General features: G+C 30.5%; 1 protein-coding gene across 2 annotated transcripts in view; it reads right to left on the reverse strand.

Annotated features, from left to right (window-relative positions):
- Nucleotides 1-24,322, reverse strand: part of vir (VIR_N domain-containing protein) — a 199,863-nt gene that overhangs the window by 27,538 nt on the left and 148,003 nt on the right. Inside the window, exons 35-38 of one of the 2 annotated variants that reach the window (XM_085815020.1) lie at nt 13,826-13,843; nt 9,793-9,920; nt 9,599-9,675; nt 2,049-2,233 (exon numbers count right to left, since the gene is read on the reverse strand). In XM_085815020.1, the coding sequence (XP_085671146.1) occupies nt 2,049-2,233; nt 9,599-9,675; nt 9,793-9,920; nt 13,826-13,843 (408 nt within the window). The remainder of the gene's footprint in view (nt 1-2,048; nt 2,234-9,598; nt 9,676-9,792; nt 9,921-13,825; nt 13,844-24,322) is intronic. The other variant, XM_085815021.1, reaches the window with a different exon arrangement.

The raw sequence follows: 24,322 nt of genomic DNA on the forward strand, positions 1-24,322 counted from the left end.
TCACTGTCACAGTGAAATATGTGCGCTTGCTCTCAAACATGGATTTTTATGCTCCTCACAGATGACGTATTCCGAAAGCAGCGCCACTAATTTGCATATCGCAGTTTTACTCAGCTACTCTTACTTGGCAACATATTCAAATTTTACACAGTTTGGCTTATTTTTGAGGGAGTTATCGCTATTTTTGTGATTTTTCCTTAATTAATGATATCCAGTGTAGTTGTAAAAATTTATAACAAAACTTTGGAGAAAATTAGCATAAGATAAACTTTCAGAAAAGTACGTAGCGTATTCGGAAACTATGTACCATTTCATTCTAGTGCTGTTGCAGCGCTGTGGTAGGCGTACCGCGCATGCGCACTAGTCTTTCTTGTTCACTGACTTTCAATTGTCGCATTTTGGTTGCTCTATGTTGTGTTTTCAGTTTGCTGTGCACATTCAAAATGTTTAAGACAATTAGTTCTCCCGCTGACTGTGAGATTCGTGCCATGATTAAATTTTTGAACGAGAGGAATGTTAAACCGGCCGAAATTTATCGTCAAGTGACAGAAGTTTACGGTGAATACGCGATAAGTGATGGAATGCTGAGAAAGTGGGTAAGAATGTTTAATGCAGGTCGAACAAATGTCCATGCCGAGGCTCAGGGTGGTCGGCCTTCTGTTGTCACCGATGATTTGGTAAGGAAAGTTGATGAGGCAATTCATGAGAACAGACGCTTCACAATGACAACTCTTTTAGAGGCATTTCCACAAATTTCACGTACTGTTTTGTTCGAAATTGTGTCTGACCGCTTCAATTATCGCAAACTGTGTTCCCGATGGGTTCCAAAAATGCTCACTGATGTTCACAAAACAAAGCGACTTGGTAGTGCCCTGACATTTCTCGCACGGTACAGTGATGAGGGAGAAAACTTTTTAAACCAAATTGTGACAGGTGATGAAACTTGGGTGTGTCATTTCACACCAGAATTGAAACAACAATCGATGGAGTGGAGACACACTCATTCTCCAAAAAAACAAAAGTTCAAAGTGACAATGTCATCACAAAAAATCATGTGCACTGTCTTCTGGGATAGGAAAGGTGTTTTGCTTACTGAATTTCTTCCCAGAGGTGAAACCATTAATGCGGCACGATATTGTGAGACTTTAACAAAACTAAGACGTGCCATTCAAAACAAACGAAGAGGAATGCTCAGTAAAGGAATTGTGTTGCTCCATGACAATGCTCGGCCCCATACTGCTCGTGTCACTCAATTGTTAATTCGACAGTTTCATTGGGAGCAGTTCGATCACCCGCCGTACAGCCCAGACTTGCCGCCCTCCGACTATCACTTCTTTCTGCACATGAAGCGCGAGCTTGGTGGCAAGCGCTTTGGATCTGACGATGACACGAAAAATGCAGTGGAGTCGTGGTTATTGAAACTGGCGGGAAGTTTCTTTGACGATGGTATACAAAAACTGGTCACCCGCTATGGCAAGTGTTTGATCATTGGCGGAAACTATGTTGAAAAATAGTTTAAGACATGTATTTTCATGTAAAAATAAAATTGGATTCGAAAAAATTGTTTTACAATTTTTTTTTTTTTTTTTTTTTTTTTTTTTTTTTCAAAACGGTACTTAGTTTCCAAATACGCCTTGTACATACATCAAGCAGATTATGTGTTTTTATATAAAATCAGCAGAAAATATGATATAAAGACACTATATTATACAACATGTTAAAGTAAAGATAACTGTACGTTTAATTTATTTGAAATTATTATTAACTTACATAAACCTAAAACAGCATTTATGTTATTTCATATCATCAGCATTAATAATGCTCATTGAACACAAAAATGGCATTTTATGACATTCTTTATATTAGCTTAAAAGAAAAGAAGAGAAAAGAAAAAAAAAAAAAAAACATAAATTTAAAAAAAAAAAACTTATCTATGCCGCAAATAACAAAATTACAGATGCCTACATATATGTTCATTACTAAGCAAAAAATACTAGGCGAATGTAAAATATACAAAACATTAAAAAAATTACTCATTATGATAATACCTTTGGAGGGCGTTTTGCCTGAGTTTGAGAACTCCCACCGGAATGGTGACTCTCTAGAGCAACAAAATCATCAACATGCATAGATGGTGGTCTACTAGTATTGGGTGGGCGAGATCTAAAGGGATCATTTGCTCTAGAGGAGTGAGAAGAAGCACGGGAAAATCCACGGCCACGCATGGGAGCAACTATTAAATTAATAAATTCATTATTACAAAAAATTTAATATTTCATATGTAAAATGTTGCTTTTTGTATATAAAACTTCAATTGCTGTTTTCAGCAACTGAAGAATATTTAATAAAATATTAATTTAAGACTACAAGTTAATGCTTGCATTTTTACTCTAACAGAAATGTGAAAAAAATTATTTTCACAACAAAAATAAAACAGACTGTTAATTTCATGATAACATCTTAATAAATTATTATAGTTTAACCACTACCGTGAGCACAAACATACATGCTCCATTTGAACCAATCTGCAAAATACGATGGATAAGGAATTCTTTTCATTCTTTTTCTTGTGTTTCTTTTCACTGTGTTCAAACAGCACAGACTTTAAGGAGGGAGAAAACAACTTTTACATAATTCTAAGATAATATATTGACCATTCATTTTGTAATTAATTGTTTGATTGCATTTTATATACTTTGTGCATTTACATATTTAGTTATTTATATATTGGCAATTATCAAGTCAAATATATAAACCTAAGACTCATCATCCATCATCCTATTGACAAAACTGTGGTTTGACAAGTAACAATAGTACTTATTGCATTTCAGGCTTTCTTTACTACTAAAACATTCTATGGCGATCTTTGTAAGTGGCTTCCTCATTTGCAATTTCTCAAGTAAAACCATGTGAACAATTATTTTTCCTTAATTTAACTCGGCAGTCTTCCATCATGCTGCATGCAAAACAATATACAAGTAAAACAGAAGGATGTCTTGCTCTGACATCATCAGTCACATCTTCTTACCCCCTCTTGTTTTAAGTGTTTAATACACAGGATTTTTTTTTAACTGACACTACTCAGAGCTGGGAAAAAAAAAAAAAAAAAAAATCTGAAAGGTTTTTTTAAAGGTTTTGTGTGTTACCTTTATTTATTAAATATCATGTTCTTTGCACTTACACCATAAAATTCAGTTCCAACAGCAATGTTGCAAAATAATTTTAAAATGAGCATATCTTTAGAATTTCCGATACACAGTTCCCAACGCTGTAGATAAAAAAGTCCCCCCCCCCCCGGTAAAGTGTTACCATTGCTCGCTTTCAAATCCTTGAGTTTGTTAATCAAAAATTCGTTAAGGTTTTACAAAATATGAAATCAATAATAAAACAAATTCCAAATTTCAAATTTGGTCTTCCACATGCCCATATTCATAGGAGGATTAAGTCATTCAAAATTTGATGGCTCTATGTACCATTGTTTTATCACAATGCGAGAAACATACATACATTTCTGCATATTTTTCATTATTTAATTTCTTCAAATATAATGCAGGCATTTGGTGGCAACAGTTTGAAAAGTGAAACAGACATTTATAGTGATTCAATGCAAAATGAAAACAATAGTCCTTCAGGGGCAAAGCCCCTTTGGACTAAAAAGAGCAGCTCCAAAGTCACTGGTAGGGGGTGGATGGTGCTGTTGTAGTGTGCACAGTTGAGAATTTGCATAAAACACAGATAAAATTTGAAAATTCAAATGCATGATTACATAAATGACTATAGTACCAATAATTCAGTTTACAGAAATAATGGAAAAACATCAAAAGTCATTTTGAATATTAGCTGGGTTCAACTTGTGTACCTCAGCATGCATTATTTGTGAAGTTATTTTACTTTCAACAAATGAACACACCTGCCCTTCTTTGTGAGTTTAGAAGTCATAACAATCTATATAAAAGTCTTCTATCAGTTAATGCACTGAAAAGTGTGACACAGAATTTGAAGAAACAGGATCCTTTCTCAGTTCAGTCTGGCAGAGAGGGCAGTTGCGACAGCACCCACGGGTCCATTGCTGGTAACAACTGGATTTATAGCTATTGGTGGAATGGAAAATCTTGTGGAAAGTTCTCAATTTCTACCCACACAAGATAAGCCATGCACAGGAATTGAAACAAAATTATATAATACATGGGTGGCATTTACTATGATATTTCTTCCTAGGATGGAAGTTGACAATGTTTGGCCATGAAGATCTTTTTCAGGAGATGATGCATATTTTCACCTAAATGGAACTGTTAAAACTCAGAATTCTCAAATTTGGGCATCTGAACAATCCCATGCTGCTCAGGAAATATCAATACATTAACTAAAAGTCACTGCTTAAAGGGAATTCACAGCAGATTATTATCATCGGACTATTCTTTTTTTGACGACATCACTCTAACAGGGCCCTTATTATTACTATGCAAACGTATCATGACACAGTAGTTTTATCATTTCACATCTTCAGCAGTGGCAATCACTGGATCAAGTAACTTTTATTACAGGATGACTATAACACATTGATCTATTCGTTGCTGTGGCTGTTGTGCCATTACTTTACAGATGAAAGGGTTAGAAGTCACTTTTTTTCCACTTGCATGCCCGTCTCATCTGCCTGGATCTAACCTCACATGGCTGTGAGGTTATTTAAAGTCTGCCTTGGTGGGATCCTGACCTTGACAACCTTAAAGAACAGCGTATCATGAGCTGTGCTGAGCATTCTTGGTGACATGTTAAGTTCGTCCATTGAAACTATAGTGTACAGGATGCAACGTGTGGTCTCATAAAAAGGGTAGCCACACTGAAAGAGGTCTCTGCCCTCAATGATAAAGTGCTTTATTGAATAAAGTGCTATGGTGTACTGAAATATCATCTTTGTAATCCTTTGGAGAAGAGCATTTGCTGCACCAAAATTGACATGATTTTACCCCTCTCCCCACAACCACTTTCTTAAAAGATATGCAATTATTCATTACTGTTTATGCAAAGAACATTTTTTGGAATATTTATATTTAATATATGTATATTTTACTCTAAATAAATACCATACTTACCTGCATATTCCCCTCCCCTTGTGCATCGCTCCCAGGTTAGAAATTTTTCTAAGATTCGTATAATTTTCCTTTTCCTCAAAGCGTTCACAAAGTGAGCTTTCCTGAATTTTAAAACAGATTCATCCATGTACCGGTTGTTTTCATCTTACTACCTGATTTTCTCGTGGGTTTTGGGTGCATAGGTCCTGACTGATGAATCAATAATACAGTACAAAGTTCGACATTCGGAAGTCCAATATCTGGAATGACCTAAAATCTAGACCTCAAAGCCACCAACAACCCCCCCTTTTTTTTTTGTATGCCTTATATACATGCATATATTTTCCCCCCGTCATAATATATCATATGGAGAGTCCGATTCTTAATTTCAGTTTGGCACTAAATAAAATACCTCGTTATTGAAGAAACAATCATTTTAGGATAAATAATTTGGCTCTGTATCTGTGTATCTGCTTGGTCTCAAAATGAAACATTCTACATAAAAACATTGTTGATTTTGCACCTACTAATATTTTATATCCCTCATGCCAACCTGGCGAATCATTATTTATTATATTTTGCTTTCATCACCGCATTTTTATCAACATACGACAACTTGAGAAATGATTCATGCAGCGATGGCTCAATTTTTTTTTTAATATTAGTAACTGAATAACAAAGAGTATGGTAACTTTTTATGTTGACAATATGCTTGGCGATGATTACAGATTTAAGTTAAATGTGCTAAGATATGTTGACAAGGAAAACTTTAACAAAAATTTCTTTCCATATGCAATAAATAGATTTTGTTGATGATACTCATAGACCAAAAGAATAAATTTAGTGCTATTTGAATTAAGAACAACTAATTTGTTATTCACATAAACCCAGAACCAGCGCCACAGCTCGTATGGCCGCACCAGATGGCAGAATTTAGGGGAGACTTTTTTTTATTTAGAGAAGCACCAAGCAACAAAATTAGAGGATGACAAAATTTTTAGAATTTACGGAAAGCACTGGACCCAAAGTTTAGGGATGCTGAAAATTCAGAACTTAGGGAGGCACTTAGCAGAATTCAGGACTGACAGCATCAGGTAATAAGATACTGAGAGACTGCATCAGGTAGTAAGATATCTAGTGCCTGCCCTTGATAAGCCTTATGTATATGTGGGAATTTATTTATTCGGGACTCAGATAAGCATGTGCAAATAATAGACATAAGTATAATAAATAACTAATACAGTTTAGGCTTGTCTCAATGCATGATAGAAGCCAGACAAGATTTAGCTGAACAACTTGTTTTTTACACCAATCTCATAGCACATAGCCAATAATGATATAATAGATGCTATTAAGCTAGGCTAAAATTATATTTTGCTGATTCCAAGGGATTTTGGAATATAGCAGATTGCACTGTTCCTTAACTTTCTGATTTCAGCCAGCTTATTATTTTTTGCGGGTTGTTATTATTACAGCAGTTTTATGAAAATTAAAGTTTCAACTTTTCATTGTGTTGAAAAGAGTTTCAATTTGTGGAGCTGCAACAGGATGTACAAAGTGAAAGCATGTTTCAATGTACATCAAACAAAAAGTGGAATTCCTGAAAAATGCAGATAAAGGTATATCCTTCTCAAAATTATGCAAGGTGTATAGATTTGGAAAGTCAACTGTATCTGACATAACAGAAAAAGTAACTTTTTGAATTTTGTGTGGATTCCGACCTCCCCACTCACAATGAATAACAGAAAAATTATTCGTTATGCTAAAAGTGATGATCAAGTGGGTCAGACAGCATTGCAGCGAGGACGTGCCATTGATGGGCCTAATGCTATTTGGCTCAAACCAAAATATTTCATAAAGAAATAAACTTAAAAACGCACATATTCGACAGGTTGGTTAACCAAATTTAAAAATTGCAATGGTATAAGGCAAAAAACATTTTAGGTGAAAAAGCTTTAGCTGATACTGAAGATGCCGAACTATTTGCAGACGAACTCATGGAACTTATTAATAGTGAAAACTTATCTCCATAACAAATTTATAGTGCTAATGAGACTGGTCTTTTCTGGAACATGTATTGCAAAATACCTTGCCGACCTCCACAGAAAAGGCTCCAACTGGTGTCAAAGATTTCAAAGTGAGACTAAAGGCCCATTTCCACTACTGTGTACGAACACAATGCGTCAATTGAAGACACGCCTACAGCATCCGTACAAGCATTTCCACTGCTGCGTATACGTAGATTATTTTCATTTTCTGCTGCTAGGTGTCACTGTAATATTTTGGCGCCAAACAACCAGTTCGCAAATTATGATTCTGAACATCTGAATTTTTCCTGCTTAAGAGAGTATTGTTTGGATTTGATATAGATCCTGACGTAGAACGCAGAAAAGTTTTGTTTACTAAATTCCATGTTGTTGGAAATTTTTATTTCTGCTTATGAACTGCGAAAGTAAAGTACACTAGCAATTTTTAGATAACTAAGGTTATAATGCATATTATGAACATAACTAATTGCATAGAAGCTGAAGTAAAATTTAAAAATTTCTTTCCGTTTCTAGAAGCCTTAAATATAAATGAAATAATATATATATATATATTATTAAAACTAAAGTGTGCTGTTGCTGAAAAAATAAACAAATAAATAAATAAAATAAAAAAAAGTTAAACAAATTAAAAAATAGTCAGTACTTTAAAAATACAGAGCAACTGTAAAGAAAAGTTCACAATATTTACACAAAATTTGCTATGCTTGTATACTGCTGACTTCAGGGTCATAGCTGGATAATTTATTAGAAATCTCATTTGTTTTAAAATGCACTATGGGCAGTTATATTTTGTGCATAATCCATAAAATATTATTTTTAATTTAAACATTTTTAATTCATATCTCTTTTTATAGAAGAAATTATAAAAATAAGCTTTATATATATATATATAAGCTTTTTATTTTTATATATACACAAATTAGGTAAAGAAATTGGAAATAATTAATTAATTAATTCCTGCGCTTCTGCTGGAGAGGACTGAATTTAAAAGCAATTATTACAGTAATTTTTTGTTAAAAAAATGTTTAGGGCATTAATACTGTCTCGTGTTAATTGGTAATGAAAGTTTAGAGACGTGAACATCCCAAAGTCTGAGCACATGTATGTACATTCACATAAAAGTAAAACGAAAATATATATATATATATGTACAGGGTTTCAAAAGAATAAATACTAAATTTAAATTAAATTTAAATAATTCTCTTGCACCATTACTGCAAGGAATGAAATTTGAATTTAACAAACATTCTCTATTCGTAAAAAGCAAATTTAAAGTTAATTAAATTTAAGTGAAATTTAATGCAAACAAATAAATGATTAATTATTGCTGCGAACTAATCTACAATATCATTTAAATTCTGAGAGCATACGTAAATCAAGTGCAAGTATCAAAATCCTTGAATAAGTATATAATTCAAATTTTTGGAATTTTTTCATTGTGATGACAATGCTCCTCAATTATCAATCAATTAACAGATGGCAAAATCCGTAGCATGGTTCTAAATCAGGAGAATTCTGCTACCGGTAGTGAAGAAAGTGACAGAGAGGTTACTGAAAATGGAAACATTTTGATCGACAAGATAGTTGGAATTCTGGACAAAACAATTACAGGACTTCAACAATATAACTCAACAAGAAATTATGTCTGTCTACAGAATTAAAGAGAAAGTATTAGCACAATAAACGAAGCAACTAAAACAACTTACATTGAAAGAAATCCTTAATAAAGTAAACAAATAAATATCAAGCTTTTTTTCTGTATATTTTAATACCTTTTAGACCATAAATACTTTATTAGTTCCTATTTTAATTTTATAATTTCTACATGCCATCTTATTAGATTTAACCTGATGATCTAATATCCGGAAAAATCCCAAATCCAGAATCGCCGAAATCTCGAAGAGTCTGAATCTTGTACTGTAGTGAAGAGCTTCAAGAAAATGGGGATGCCTAATACCTTCATGCTTTGAAGAGCATTGGATGTGGAAAGACAAACCAAATGGTGATGAAGATGATGGCGACAGTAACGATGGCAATGAATTGCTAGCTAAAGCAGATGACACAGACAGTAGTTCCAGCAGCATTAAATGATTTGAGATCTAGGCAGCAACAATAAGAACAGGTGAGATTTAAGATATAGGGAAGAAGAAATTAAGATGTCTTATTACATATTGTAGTGTTAATATCACTACATATTCTTATTGGAATGTAGGTTTCTTCTAAATAATATTGTGGTAACTGCTGGTAGTTTATTCATGAATATTTTTCATTCATTATACTCTTAATGTAACCATGTTTTTGAAATTAAATTACATGTATGATTTTCCCCTCTCGATTTTCATACTACTACATACCAAATTAGTAGAAAAGGGAAGATATGCAAGTAAATATGTTAGTTCCAAAACATAGAAATTTAAATGATGTATTCATGTTATTACGTTATAATGTACTCATTTGGTAAAATAGTTCTGAACTTACTGAAAGGTCTCTTATTATTCACATCAGCAAGGGCGGGATTTATCAGAGGTGTATATTTTCTCTTGCCACTAGCAGAACTAGAAAATTCATACATACACATATAGTATATGCAATATAATGAAATGTATTAGTCTTATATAATGATGAATGAAACTTATAATGAAAGTAATTCATATGATCATGAATGAACATACCCAAAACCCTTTTTCTTTGACTTCAGGTCACTATCAACATCAGTACTCAAGCACAAACTTTCTAAAGTTGATTTTAAATCAAAATTATCTATATTTTTTTCAGCTATTGCAATTAAATCCACAGGAACCTAGATTAAAAATATTGTTACCAAAATTTATCTTGATATAATTAGGAAATTTAAAAAGAAATAACACATAATCTTGAAAACAATGAAAATTAAGCTTGAAAAGAAAACAGACAATTAAAAAATTATTCAAATATAACAATTAAAACTGAAAAATTCTCTGTACAATAAAAAACCTGCTTTTTAAAGCTCTTTTGATAAAACCACCAGAAAAATTACAAATCAGAAGCAAATTATTAACTTATCAGCAACCTTATAGTTGTAGTGATATATTTTGAATCTGAACAGACTTTTTGAAATGAAGGACTAAAAAATATAATGCATTTTCTAATTTAAATGCCATACCTTTGTGGCCCATTAAAACAATGGATTACATAATTCACAATGAAATTTTGGATTCTTACTCAATTAATACATACTTCTGAGGAATATTTAAATACACACCCTAGTATTCATGAAAAACAAGTTTTTATGTTTCATCAATTGAAATATTTTAATTTCTATTTTTTAAATAACTTGATACCTGAAATGCAGTTAAAAAACTGAATTAAAATTTGGCATCTTAGATAAATGATGAATACAAATGAGGTTTCTAAAATAAAGTTTCTATTAGCAAAAGCACATTAAATCTTCATAAAATAATATTACTCATTTTAATTAGCAAATGAAAATTATATATGTAATTATCAGTCCAAAATCACTCATTAGAAGATGATTTTTTGTACCTTTAACTAATTTTTTTATGTCATAATAAAATTTCCTTAAATATATTTTACTGCAATATTATAAATGGTTTTACTCCTTTTCATTAGATAAAAATTACATACATAATTTGGAATTCTTAAACACCTTTCTGGCATAATATATTACAATGGGATTTTTTTTCCCTTTCCAACAAATTATTGGTCTAATAAAATGTTGATTATAATAAAAAAATGAAAATCCTTGATAGTTTTCATATTTTGTTATGTCTTAGAAGAAATTACATTTATAGTAAGTCTTAGAAGAAATTACATGTATAAAGACTATTAGACTATTCAAGGTCAATAAAATAAAGCACGCACAAAATAGTCTTATTTACCTCCAATTAAAGTAATGCTTAAATGAAAAAAAAAAAAAAATTATGGAGAAAATAATTAAATTTTTGCTCAATAATTTTGCGCATTGAAACATAGTCTGAGATGTTCTTCATAATAACAATTTTTCTCAATGAATGAATGTGAATAATATGAATATTTTTTTAAGTAAGATATATATTACTGACACTGTAATATGAAATTATAATCATTTATTAGCACATTATTTTTCATACATTAAAAGACTCAAAACCTGAAGAATACCATTGCTGTAGAAAAATTGCATGCAATTAAAAATAAAATGCATGCTTTTTTAAGATGATAAAAAAGAAGCTATATGCATATTAACTAAAAAAAATCTTTACAAAACAACTAGATTAACATGCTAAAATTTTAATCAATTCATTAAAGTTTAAACATTAAAAATTAAATAAAATCATTCCATTAAAACCACGAACATTTAACACAGAAAACGAAAAAACTAAAATTACAGCAACAGACCCTTTATCAAAAAGTTTCCTCTCCCACCCCCTTTTTTTTTTGGTGAATTTTGCAACTTTTTTACAAAACACATAGTAGGAGAGATTAAAAATTCACATTTTGAATTATTTTAATATAATGAGTAAAATTCCTCAGAACATTTCTAAATTTAATAGAAAAGCAATGTTTACACAGGGATTCCCCCCCCCCAGAGGTGAGGGTAATTCACTCCCAGATTTCTAGTTTTAGACTGCAACAAAAGGTTTGCAGAAAAGATTAACTATGACACAGTTCAAATCATTAGAGAAAAATAATCAAAACAGTTAAACACAGATATGATTGTATACATAACAGAAAATTCATTAGGAATGTTTTTTATTTACATTTACTAATGCTAATAATTTTATATAAATAAATATATAAATTAAAAACACTAAATGTAACACATCTTAACTCTCTCTCTCTCTCTCTCTATATATATATATATATAGGTATCGTAAAATAAAGTGTGTTCAATTTTTAGTTTACACATGATTAGGAAATACAGTGTTTGAATAAAATTCTCAACATGATAATAATATTCCTGACATTTAGTAAAAAGGGAGCAGAAGAGGGAGAAAGAAGAAGGTTCAGAACCATTGATGTAAAACTGCACCTGAAACTATTTCTGATAATAATGCACATTTTATTTCCAATGACATTTCAAGTACACAGATTAAAAATATGATTTATGAAAGAAAAGATAAAAATAGAACAACAAAACAAAAAGTAAGAGATATTACGTATCATTAGAAGAAAGAAAATAACAAATTATCATATGTCAGACATTAACTTATTTAATAAAAGGAAGCTGATGATTATTATGGACAGTGGTTTAAAATTATCTCAGAATCAAGAACTTACTAAACAACGTGTATATGGCAAAACAGTTAAAGAATAATTTTCTTATTAAAAAAAATAATAATAAAGAAAAGAAATCAGTTCTTTATTCTAAAATCTTTAAAGATAGAGAGTATCCTTCTCTTATTTATTATGAAAAATGAAATTAAAAAAAAAAAAAAGAAGAAGAAGAAGAAGAAGCTAAACATCTATATGCCCTAAACAAAAACACAGTATAATGTAAAATTATGAAATACATAGTTCAAAGCATTAAAGCATTACCTTAAAAACTTGTGCTGTATAAAATAAATCCTCAGTTACTCAAAATTTAATTATTATACATCATATACTGATGTCTAGAAACGGGTACCATATAAAATAATACATTAATTGTTTATTTCATTGGGATAAAATGTTTAATTATGATATACATGAGTTAGTCCTTTAAAAAATATGAATACTATTTGAGATGAATCAAAGAAATAGTAAAAACAGCATTTACTCTAATTATCAGAACTCTGAAACAATTTTCGAAACCTACTACAATGCATAAATTAATATTGTGTGAACTACAAAACTACTGAAACAGAATCTCAAATAAAATATTAATTTAACAATACAGTAATATAATATATAATTATATTAATAAAACATGTTTCAATATTTAAGAGATAAATAACTAAATTCAGATTTTTAGTTTTATACTATTTATTGCAGCACACAGCATTCTCTATAAAATACTGAGTTCAAGCATTAACAGTGTGTGACAGGTATAAAAATTACTTCATTAAAAATATATGCAAGCTTTAATTAGTAAAGCTCACTTTTTAATTAGTAAAGCTCACTCAACTAAGACTCTTCTTCTCATCCTAATAAACAGATAAAACAATAAACCATAAAATTTCTTTAGCTTTATCACTGATAGTGCCAAGGCTCTTACTTTTTCTTTATTTCACCTATGTGAGCAATTGAAAATTCAAATTAATTTTAATTTCCGCTGTCATTTAATTCAAATTAAAAACATATATTGGATAATTCTGAAACAAAAGGAAAGACAGCCACAATTCCAGTACTGTAGTTTCTGCATCTAATCTAACACAAAGCTCAAAATCAACTCTCAAATATTAATCAACTCAATCAACTCTCAAAATATTACACTTAACAAATTCCTATATTAATACTTTAGGCAGCAATTCTATTTCAATGATTTTTTATTTTTTATAAATATCAATGATTAATTTTTCTTAACTGAAATCAAAGCTTCAAAACAAATCTCCTAGGTGTATCTTTTCTGATAGAATGTGACAACAAACTTAAATAAAGGGTTTGATACTGTACAGTATTACATTCTCTACTTTTTTTTAATTACTTGAAAGGTTAGAAATCAGATATCTATTAAATGTTAAATTTCTGGAAGCAATACAATTTATGAAATTAGTCCCAGACAGCAAATGAAAGGGCAGTTTTTCTTACCTCATTTATGTCCGCCCTCTGAAATGTAAATTATGTCATCATAAAATCAAACAAAATTGTTGATTCTCAAATACAAACATTCAGTACTAATACAAGGAATATTTAAAAAGTCATGATACTCTAGAAACAAAACTAATAAATTTAAATTCAAATTCAGCGTTTTAATGCATATATATTTTATATGAACATTAGCAATACATTAACTTAATGAGTGCTTCAGTTTATTTTCCACTCATTCAAGATGTCTCAAAATTACATCTATAATCTTTGAAGTAAAGTAGAGAACACCAAAAAGAACATATTCACACAAGAAAGCATTTTAAAATATGCCATCAGAAAGTGACATTTGGCTTTTATTACCTGGACAAGTGACACAGGTGGCTGTTCAGCAGAATCAAATCTATTCTCATTCCAAATGAACCCTAGATATATTAGATTTTTTGGAAGAAGTTCAGCAGAACTTACCAACCAATATTCCAGGATGCATTTCTCTGCTGATGTGGTTTGGACACAGTGTGGCTCTGTTCCATTATGGTATTTATAGTCACGAGTATATGAACAGGCCCTCAGATTGGACATTTTCAGCTTGATACATGTCCCTTATGGTCACCAGGTTTATCTAGCATTAATTTCTTTTTGTGAGGAGCTCTCAAATAAATGGTGTACAAAACACATACTACCTCTGACATGGATCGCCTTGCCAGAATTAGTAGTGTTTTAACTATTATACCTAAAACTCCAGGTTGAAGTAAACAATGTGATACTGATGTGAGGTATGCATTGCTGCTAATAATGCTAACTTTGCACATCTGCTGAGGCATCATTTTCTGTACCCACCATTTTCATTAGATGTGCTAAAACTTAACACTACTGATAGTGTTAAAGTTTTAGCAATTTGTATCTTTTCTATCAGCTTCTGGTGGTCTTTTCAGTCATATATTCCAATACGAATATGATTTACTTAAGTGTGCTCTACCTTTCACCAAAGTTTGTAGATATAATTTTGAAAAAGAATTTGTATAATGAAATAACATTCATAGGCTGCTTCAAATATTGGATACTTAAACCAAGGTTTGGGTCATCATGTATTATATTTTTGTAATGTATTAATATTTATCTCTTTACTCAATGTGTTATATAGTGGCTTCTTTTGAATCAATCCTTGAAATCAATATTAAGATTACAAAAAATACTCTAACTTCTCAAACTTTTATCAAGTGCGGACCACTTTTATAAATTAGAATGTTCTGTGGGCCACTTTATCCTCGTCCTCTTTGAAAGTGAATTTTTTAGTACATGTTACTACCAGTACAGTTATATTTTTAAAATACAATAATTAAAATTCATTTAATGTTATATTGTTATTAATTAATTAAATTAATAGAAGAAAAGTTATACTTGTTTTTAATAACTCAAGGCTATAAGAATTTAAATAATATGTATCTTATTAACTAAAAATTCAATAAATGTCGGTAATGATGCCAATTCTTGCACAGCTGCTTTGTGTTAGGATGTATGCTAGTAACCTGAAGTCTGATAATGGCCCATACATCAAGTAAATTTCGGTTCTTTGTTTTTATTTAGTTACTGATGAAGTGATGAAAATCCTTTCTTAAATATGTAGAACCAAACTATAGAATAGCTATGTAGAACCAAACTGAATTATAATTTTTAAAGAATTATTGCACAGTGCACTATATTTTGCTCTGATTTGTTATGAGATCCAGAAATTAATCATATCTTTTACTTGGAATTTCAAGTCTGGCATTATTCAAGAGTTCACTAAACTGTTCTCTTTCATCCAATGACAGTTTGTTATTTTCAAAACTAAGATGGAAAGGATCAAGAACTCGTGAAAATTCATTTTTACTTAGAAAATAAGTTTCAAATTGTGACCCTGGGGTTTCGAGACATAAACACTTGTTATTGGTTAATTCTTTTCTAATGACAATTTAATTTTCTACTAAAATAGGTTCTAAGGCTGGAACTGGTGAAAAATTTCTTTACTTTACACAACTAACTCATGAACAAGGCTTCCTCTCAAACCCTTTAATTTCTCATTGGTACTGAGAACAGTCAAAGATTTAATTTATTTAATTCTACGAACACAACTGAAAGATAGGCCAGTGAACCTAGCCAAATGTCACCATCAAGAAAATGATATAAAATGTTATCAATTTCATTTACAAATAAATAACAAGACATTTTTGCAAATCTTCATTTTTTACAATGACAAGCTTTAAGAACCATTTCTGATCTGTGGACCACAGTTTGAAAAACACTTTCTTAAAATCAAAGATAGAATAAATGTTTTTACATTCAAACAATTGTTTTCTCCAGCACACTTTATAATGAACATTTTTTAGCATATTTATAATAGTGAAAGTATTTTTTACAGTAAACCTTTATGTGAATTAAATTTACTTTTATTACATCTGAAGAATATTTTTAAAAATATTACTTCAAGCATAACATTTGCTAACTGCAATTATCAATAGTAAGGAGACAGTCTCTTAAGAATAATTACAATTTTTGTTTATTTTAATATGTTAAAATAATTAAAGCTGATCTGAACACTGAAATGAAGAATTAATTCAAGATTTTTCTTCATTAAAAATTTTTTTTAATATATGAAATTTCTTTTTGTTCCTTTCAGCTTGTGCTTATCAAATTGAGACTGTTTAAATCTAGCTTTAATGCCTATATCTGGTGAAAGAAAAGTTTCCAAAAGCAGCACTAGAAAGATTTAGCATGAATAAAACTTTAAATTATATATATATAATTCATGCTGAGTATTTCAATAAACACAAGTGTTAAAAGAAGAATCTGATGTAAAATAATTTTAAGTCATCTAAAAACCATAAAACCTTTCAGCTACCGAAGGTTAAGAATCAAAAAACGGTTATCATTTATCATTTAGTAACTAATAGATAATCAAAGTGAAATTTAACTAAACAGATTTCTGCAAGCTCTATTTTAACAAAAAATTATGAAACAGATAAATCAAAAAATGCTTCTACCGCCAAACATCACCTTAAACAAAAGGAAAAAGTAAGCAGAACACTACTCACTGCATATGCAATAAAATTCACATACATGTAATAGATTCTGTAGTAGAAGGCAGGCAGTTAAATCCATAATGAATAGCTAGAATTTTGATGTCATAGAATGCTGAAATGCCAATCCACAATGAATAAGAAATTCAGCAGTCAAGATATATTTAATTCATCTTTTATTTCAGTAAACATGTTGCAGCCACAATCAAGCTGGCACATTAATTGTGCCTATTCCAAAAAATTACACTTTTACCAAGGAAGAAGGAGCAGACAGACAGCAGTGCAGATAGGTCAAAGTGTAGAAAGCAAATGCATTACGTTCAGGGTTAAATCTTAACTCAGACTGAATTAGTTTTGGTCCTCATTGCATTTTGATTGGATAGTTAATACTGCTATAAAATTACTACTGACTGTTTGAATTTTAATTCCAATTACATGATCAGAATTATGTACGAGTCATATGATATGGATTAGTCTCGAAATGACGCAGTGGAAATAGAGGTTACTATTTTTAGAATACAGAAGGGAAATTAATTTACACTGCTAATTTAGTCTTTTACATATTCCTTATTTTTCTTACACACACACACACACACACACACACATATATATATATATACCTTTACAACATAACAGATAACTTATTCTTAGTTTGACTATTCTTAAGATAGATGGTAAAAGATACATGCATCGCCCATCATATTACATTTTTCTTATTAAAAAACTATGCATTATCTTATATACTTTTACAATATAACAGATAACTTATTCTTAGTTTGACTATTCTTAAGGTAGGGGGTAAAAGATACATGCATTAGCCATCATATTACATTTTTCTTATTAAAAAATTATGCATTATCTTCATATCGACAATAACTTACAAAGCCTAAATAATAAAAAAAATACGACACTATCAACATATTGAAATTTTAAGAACCGTTTACAAGTTTGATTGCTAATTAAACTAAGAGGATGCATAGCATGCACACATGCATACAAGTGGCTAAAATATTTGTGATATTTCTCCATAAAAATGCATTTAATAGAACTTTAACATTATTACCTGTGAAGTAATCTGCATTGGACTGTAAATACCCATTCAAACACTTTCAAAAAATGGTCAAACATTTCCAACCATGGCAAAAAGTTGAAAAGAGCCTTTAGTACTATAATGATTTTCCTAAATTTCATTTTTTGTTGTTAAATTTTGGTGAATATAGGATTAGGGACAACTACCATGTTTCTTCATGCCAAAAATAGCTGCATGGAAAGCAAGTCATGAAATAGAATCTAGTTCTTTTAACCACTAACCTATTTGTAGGTTACCATCTAACTAAAAGCCTGCTTAAGTATTTGATGTCCTTTTGTTACAATTGTCCTAAGTTTGCATTACAATTTATTGTCAAAGCATGCACACACCTATATGAACATTTAACAGTTTTTTTACAGCAAAAAACCATTATATTTATTTATTGCCTCAATAAATGCACACCTGTTCCAAATTCTTTTGGAACTTTTTTTTTCAAAGGGCTGACATAAGGATGGTTCCCCCCCCCTCTCTTTATACTTCCGTACTCTCGCAGCCATCTTGGCACAATCTGGTAATTTTTTACAGATGAGAATGTAAAAATTACTTAGCATGTGCAAGTTGGTGGTTTTTATGCCTTCTTTTTACTTCCTTGTATGAAGTAAAAAGGAAGTATTGTAATCGGGAAAAACTTCAAGCATCATATTTGAAAAAAAAAAAAAAAAAACATTTTGACTGCTATCAAATGCAATTTAACGATATTTTTGTGTGACATCTGTATGCAAGGACAGAATAAAGGACGCTTCCCCCCCCCAAAAAAAAATTATAAAAATGATTTAAAAGGAATTCTGAATTCAATGAAGAGAATTTTTCATGGCATCTGTACATACGTATCTCGCATAACTCAAAAAGGACTACCTTCAGAACGTTGAAATTTTGTATACATGGACTGCTATAACATGTAGATGTGCACCTCACATTTTGGTTGCAATCGACCGCAACAAAAGTATGTATCCACTCTTTTACTCGGCTCAGTGATCTCAGTTTCTTTATTCTTATATATTTGTAAATTGTGAATTTTTTGGTATAAAAATGATTGAATTATGTTGTTCTAGTTAAAATTTTTATGCCTTTAGTTACTGCATGTAATAATTGTGGAATTATCAAAAATAAAAAAATTATTTAACTGCGGTTAAGCCTAATTACTTCCTTGTACGAAGAAAAAAGGAAGTATTGTAATAGCGAAAAATTTCGTGCATCCTATTTTAATAAAAATATCTATTTTTACCACTACTGAATGCAATTTAACGATGCTTTTGCGTGACATCTGTATGTATAGACAGAATAAAGGACTCATTTCCCTCCCAAAAAAAAATTATTAAACTCATTTAAAATGAATTTTCTGAAGAGATTTTTTGTGGTGTCTGTATGTGCGTACGTATCTTACATAACTCAAAAACGAGTAGCCTCAGAACGTCAAAATTGTGTTTATATGACTGCTATAACATGTAGATGTGCGCCTCCTATTTTGGTTGCAATTGACTGCACCAAAAGTATACAAACATATATATATATTTGTATATAATATATATATTTATATATATTATATATATATATATATATATATACTCTGTTACTCGGCTCAGTGAGCTCAGTTTCTTTATTCTTATATGTTCGTTAATTGTGCATTTTTTGCTTTAAAAATTATTAAATTATGCTGTTCTGGTTAAAATTTTCGGTTTTCATCCACAGAGAACCCGTTGGCGCCGTTGCATTTTTACTCGCCAAGCTCACGGTTCATCGACGATCAGCCGAGCCGTAAACGTGATTTTTAGTGCATGTAAATTCAAGTTAGCAGACAAAACAATATATTAAGCATATGGTAGTAAAAATTTACAGATAATAAGCATGTAGATGTAAAACTAACCGGTTAAACGTGATATACGAAAATAAATTTGTATTAAATTCAAGTTAGCACAGAAAAGAATATATTAAGCATAGGACAATATATAAGCATTTATAACGGAAATAAAAGTTCATTTAAAAAATATAAATTAGTATTAATATACTGAAATTAACCCGTTAAACGTGATATACGAAAAAAAATTTGTCTTAAATTCCAGTTAACACAGAAAATAATATATTCCTTACACCAGCAGTGGTTTGCTAATTTTGATGACCATGGTGATGCATCAAACTATTCTGTCATCTATTAATCAATAATATTTTTATTTCAATTTAATCATCTATTTATGTCACACCTGCCATTCTCTGAAAGGTTATTGTTAGAAAAGCATTAACAATATATTGTTAAAATTTTATGCCATAAAAATTGATTTATTCTCATAATTTTAGATGACAATAACCAATTATTTTAACAAATTATTTTAGATGTTAGAAACCTCATAGTTCTTAGAGCTGTTAATAATTAAGAACACAACGTACAAATTAGCATTCACCCTTCCTGCCGTATTTTCTTCCTTTCACCCTGAACCGAGAACCGGCATCTATCTACGAAAATATTTCTATCAGTTCGTTGTTAAAAAATTCAGAAAAATAATAATAAATAAGAGAAGAATAATATAAATCTGCAAATGCGAACAATGACAGTGATAATTCGACAAAATGAACACAAGATGAATGGTTGCAAACTTTGAACAAACGAATAGGATAAATCCTGTGGGTTACCAGGTTTGAACTATTATAGCCAAAGTTGGCGATGTTTACATTTACCGGGTTCTCTGCGGAAGTGCTTCCAAATTTTTAGGCCTTTAGTTAACCTGCATGCAATCATTGTGGAATTATCAACTACTTAAAAGTTTTTAAGTGCAGCTAAGCCTAATTTCTGATTACCGTGGCAGCCATATTTGTTTACATTTGGAACTTATCAGAATAGTGAATATGTTGCCAATCTAGAGAAACTAAGCTTCGAAAAAACAAAGTAATGTCTTCTTTCATTATTGTGAATTAAATTATGCTTAAAACTTTCTGGAATTAACATTTAAGTTATTAGCTTGTTTTGGTGTAGAAATGTAATTTTAACTGCAAAAATTGTTTTTTAATAGTTTTAACTGTATTTGGAGTTTTATGGTTTCTACAGCTTTCAAATTTTAATGAAAATATTGCCTTGCTGTGAAGTGAGAACTGAATTAATTAGTAGTGCATGGGCATTAGGTAAGCGGCACTGAATCGTCTGTGAAAAACTGTTTCTTTTTTATTTGTTTTATTTCTTTTATACATCGTTTTAGATTTATTATAGTATTTGAGTAGAACTTGTGGTAATTCTTCAGATGATATAATTTTTGTGCACTCTGAGTTATAAAATGAATGTTAATGCTGTTAAGTGAACGTAGCGCCGAAGTGTCACTATAGTAAATAAATATAGCAAACTTTAAAGAGTGCATTTATTCTATTGTGGTTTATGTGCTATCGACAAAATAGATTTCATTCGAAATTCGTTAACTGTTAATTCAATATGTTAAAATGAAATGCAGGAAAATTGCGTATGATTTAACATTCCGTACAAAAAAGTCATATGGTGTATACATCAGATTTTTTTTTTTTTTTTTTTTTTTTTTTTTAAAGATTCCCAAACTATCAATACTTATACTAAGTTTGCAAAACAACATCAACATAGGAAAAGAAAGCAAAATTCATCAATTTAAATTATAAAATAAGGATTATGTCATACATTAAAAAAATTAAATACTTACGTGCTTCTTCGAACTTTTCTCCCGAAGTACACATCACTGTTTTCACTTAAAAAAATAACAGAATTGTGAAGACTGGGCTTCATGCAAGCTTTAGCAACTATGGCTAACTACAAAATGCATTTCTTCGTTGTTCCCTTTAGAAAATTTTCAGTGAAATTCTGTATTACAGCAGAAATTTTACTGTAGTTTTTTCCACTGCTGGCAAATTCCACAAGCTCATATTTTAAATTAACGTTTAAGGCAATAAATATCACGATTTGTGTATAAAACCACTGGAACTTGGAATACAACAAAATAGAAGGCATATAAAAATGGCAGTGTTCCTTGAAACTGCTGATAACAATTGTTTCAGTCAAGGAAACCTTGGCGGTGTTCCTTGTCTAAAACGATTGTTATCAGCATTGCTGCCAGAAGAATGGGTATGTGCAAGATTGCTAGAGTTTGGCACTTTCTGAAAATTCGGTTACTTCTACCAAGATGATTGCAATAGTACATAAGTACCTTTTTTTTTAATTAATTACTTTTTTCCCCAATGTTAACTTCGAGAAAGCTGCACTAGTGGAAGTACCGATGCCAGTCAAGTTAGATTGAGAGTAATGCATCTAACAAGAAAGAGAATGATACTGCTGCAATCCTTCTCTAATAATGATGCAAACACTATGATTCATAGCCATACCTTTTTCAGTCTGATGCAATACGGAACCCACATAAAAAATATTGACATGAAAATAAGCTAATTCTTTCTCTCATTATATCAGCAACAACAGCATGCAGTTTTTAATGATTTTGTCTTTCTGATCAAATGGTCATAAAAAAGCTCCATCCAATATTTCACCTATATTCAATTTTAATCAATTAAATATGGCAAAATAATTATCATAACTCATCAGAAATCAATAATGTGAAAACACACAAACAGACATTCTTCTTTATATGTACAGATTTTGTAAAACTTATAAATTTTTGATTAACAAACTCTACAATTTGAAAGTGAGCAGTAACAACACTTTTCAAAATAAAGCATTTTTTATCTCCAGTGTGCGAGACTGTTGCCACTCAGAAAAATGAGAGCAAAAATTAATGTTTTCAGAACTTTTAATTACTATTTCGGCTGATTAAAGTCGTATGAAGATGAGAATAATCAAAATGGCTTCTCATGAATTTTTGGAATTGGGAATAATGTGGTTAATCTTTGGATTATGGTAACTTGGCGATTTTTGACGAAAATTTAGCGACCAACCCTGCTACAGCAACCTGCTTTTTTTTGGGGGGAGACGCCATTTTATTTTTACAAAGTAAAGGCATGTTTCTTTCTTTCTTTCTTCTTTTTTTTTTTTTTTTTTCCCCTTAACATTTTTTCCAACAATCTGCTAGCCGAATTACGCTTATGCTAGAACTTTTATGGAACAAAAGTGCTTAATCATGACGAAGATTAGGTGCAAAATTGGGAGAAAGTGCAGAATCGCCCACTGCTTGCCGCATTTTTAAGAATTGCACATACACAGTATCCATGTATACGTCGACCTATTTTCATTAAAAAAAAATTCCAAAACTGCACAAAAATGGCATTGCGCACACTCTTGACTTTATCCATGTACACTGCTAAAGTCCTAGCTAGTAACCTTTATCGCTTTACCAAAATGTCGCCAAACTACCTGTTACCATATTCCAAAGATTAGCCAATAATGTATTTAATGTTTGGCAGTGCTATTTATATGTCATCATAAAACTTAGAATTTTTTTATTAACAAAATCTAGGATTTGTAAGCAAGCAGTGGTAACAACTTTCGAAAGAAAGCAATTTTTTCATCTCCAGCTTGCGAGACTGTTGCCACTCGGAAACATAAGGGCGAAAGTTATCCCTAAGTTACTCATAGTTACTCATAATATCATTAGTTACTCATAAGGGCGAAAATTATCCCCGCCCCCTTTTTTAAATTAATATCTCTGACTTTAGCTATTTTTTATGGAAAAAAGTGGACGTCAACCTTTTCCAGAACCCAGACAAGAATCGTAGAAAGTTTGGCGACGACAGCTATAGTAGTGACTGAGTTATTAGAGGACAAACACACAAACTTTCTCCTTTATATATATATATAGATCATTGTTTAGTAAAACTGTTAAAAAATAAAACTGAAGCAATCTATTTCCAGGCATATGCATACTTGTGAACCTCAGACATTGTAAAATCAGGAGTTTTCTTAAGAGGTCAGAAGAATTTTCTCAACACAAAACAAATGTTTTAAATAATAAAAATATACAGAAAGAAAGTATATTTTTAATAATGAATTAACTATAAATAATAACTAATTAATACCTGAAAGTTTAGTTACTATTTCCTAAATGCAAATAATGCAAAAATACTTACATGTAAAAAAAAGAAAAAAGAAGAAAAAGTTTTATTACATGTACCTTTTAATACTAGAAAAATAATTAGTTTCCCTAATCATTAAATAATACTATAACCAGACCACTCGTTATTGATTTCAAAATATTAATTAATGAAATTCTGTGCTGTAGAATTGTTTTAAGAACATCAAATGACAGCAAACTGAAACATACAAGAAAAAAAGCTTTGCTAAGGTTGAAGACAAAAGCATAAATATTCATTCTTCACAATATAAACTTACAGTAATCAGAAAATATGTTCCCTGCCAAGAAATGTTTTTATTTTGGGAAAGCTTTATATTTTTTAGCATTA

Source organism: Stegodyphus dumicola, chromosome 4, assembly GCF_044657685.1.
Source record: "Stegodyphus dumicola isolate Sdum_Otavi_A_Nest chromosome 4, ASM4465768v1".
In the NCBI taxonomy this organism is placed as follows: domain Eukaryota; kingdom Metazoa; phylum Arthropoda; class Arachnida; order Araneae; family Eresidae; genus Stegodyphus; species Stegodyphus dumicola.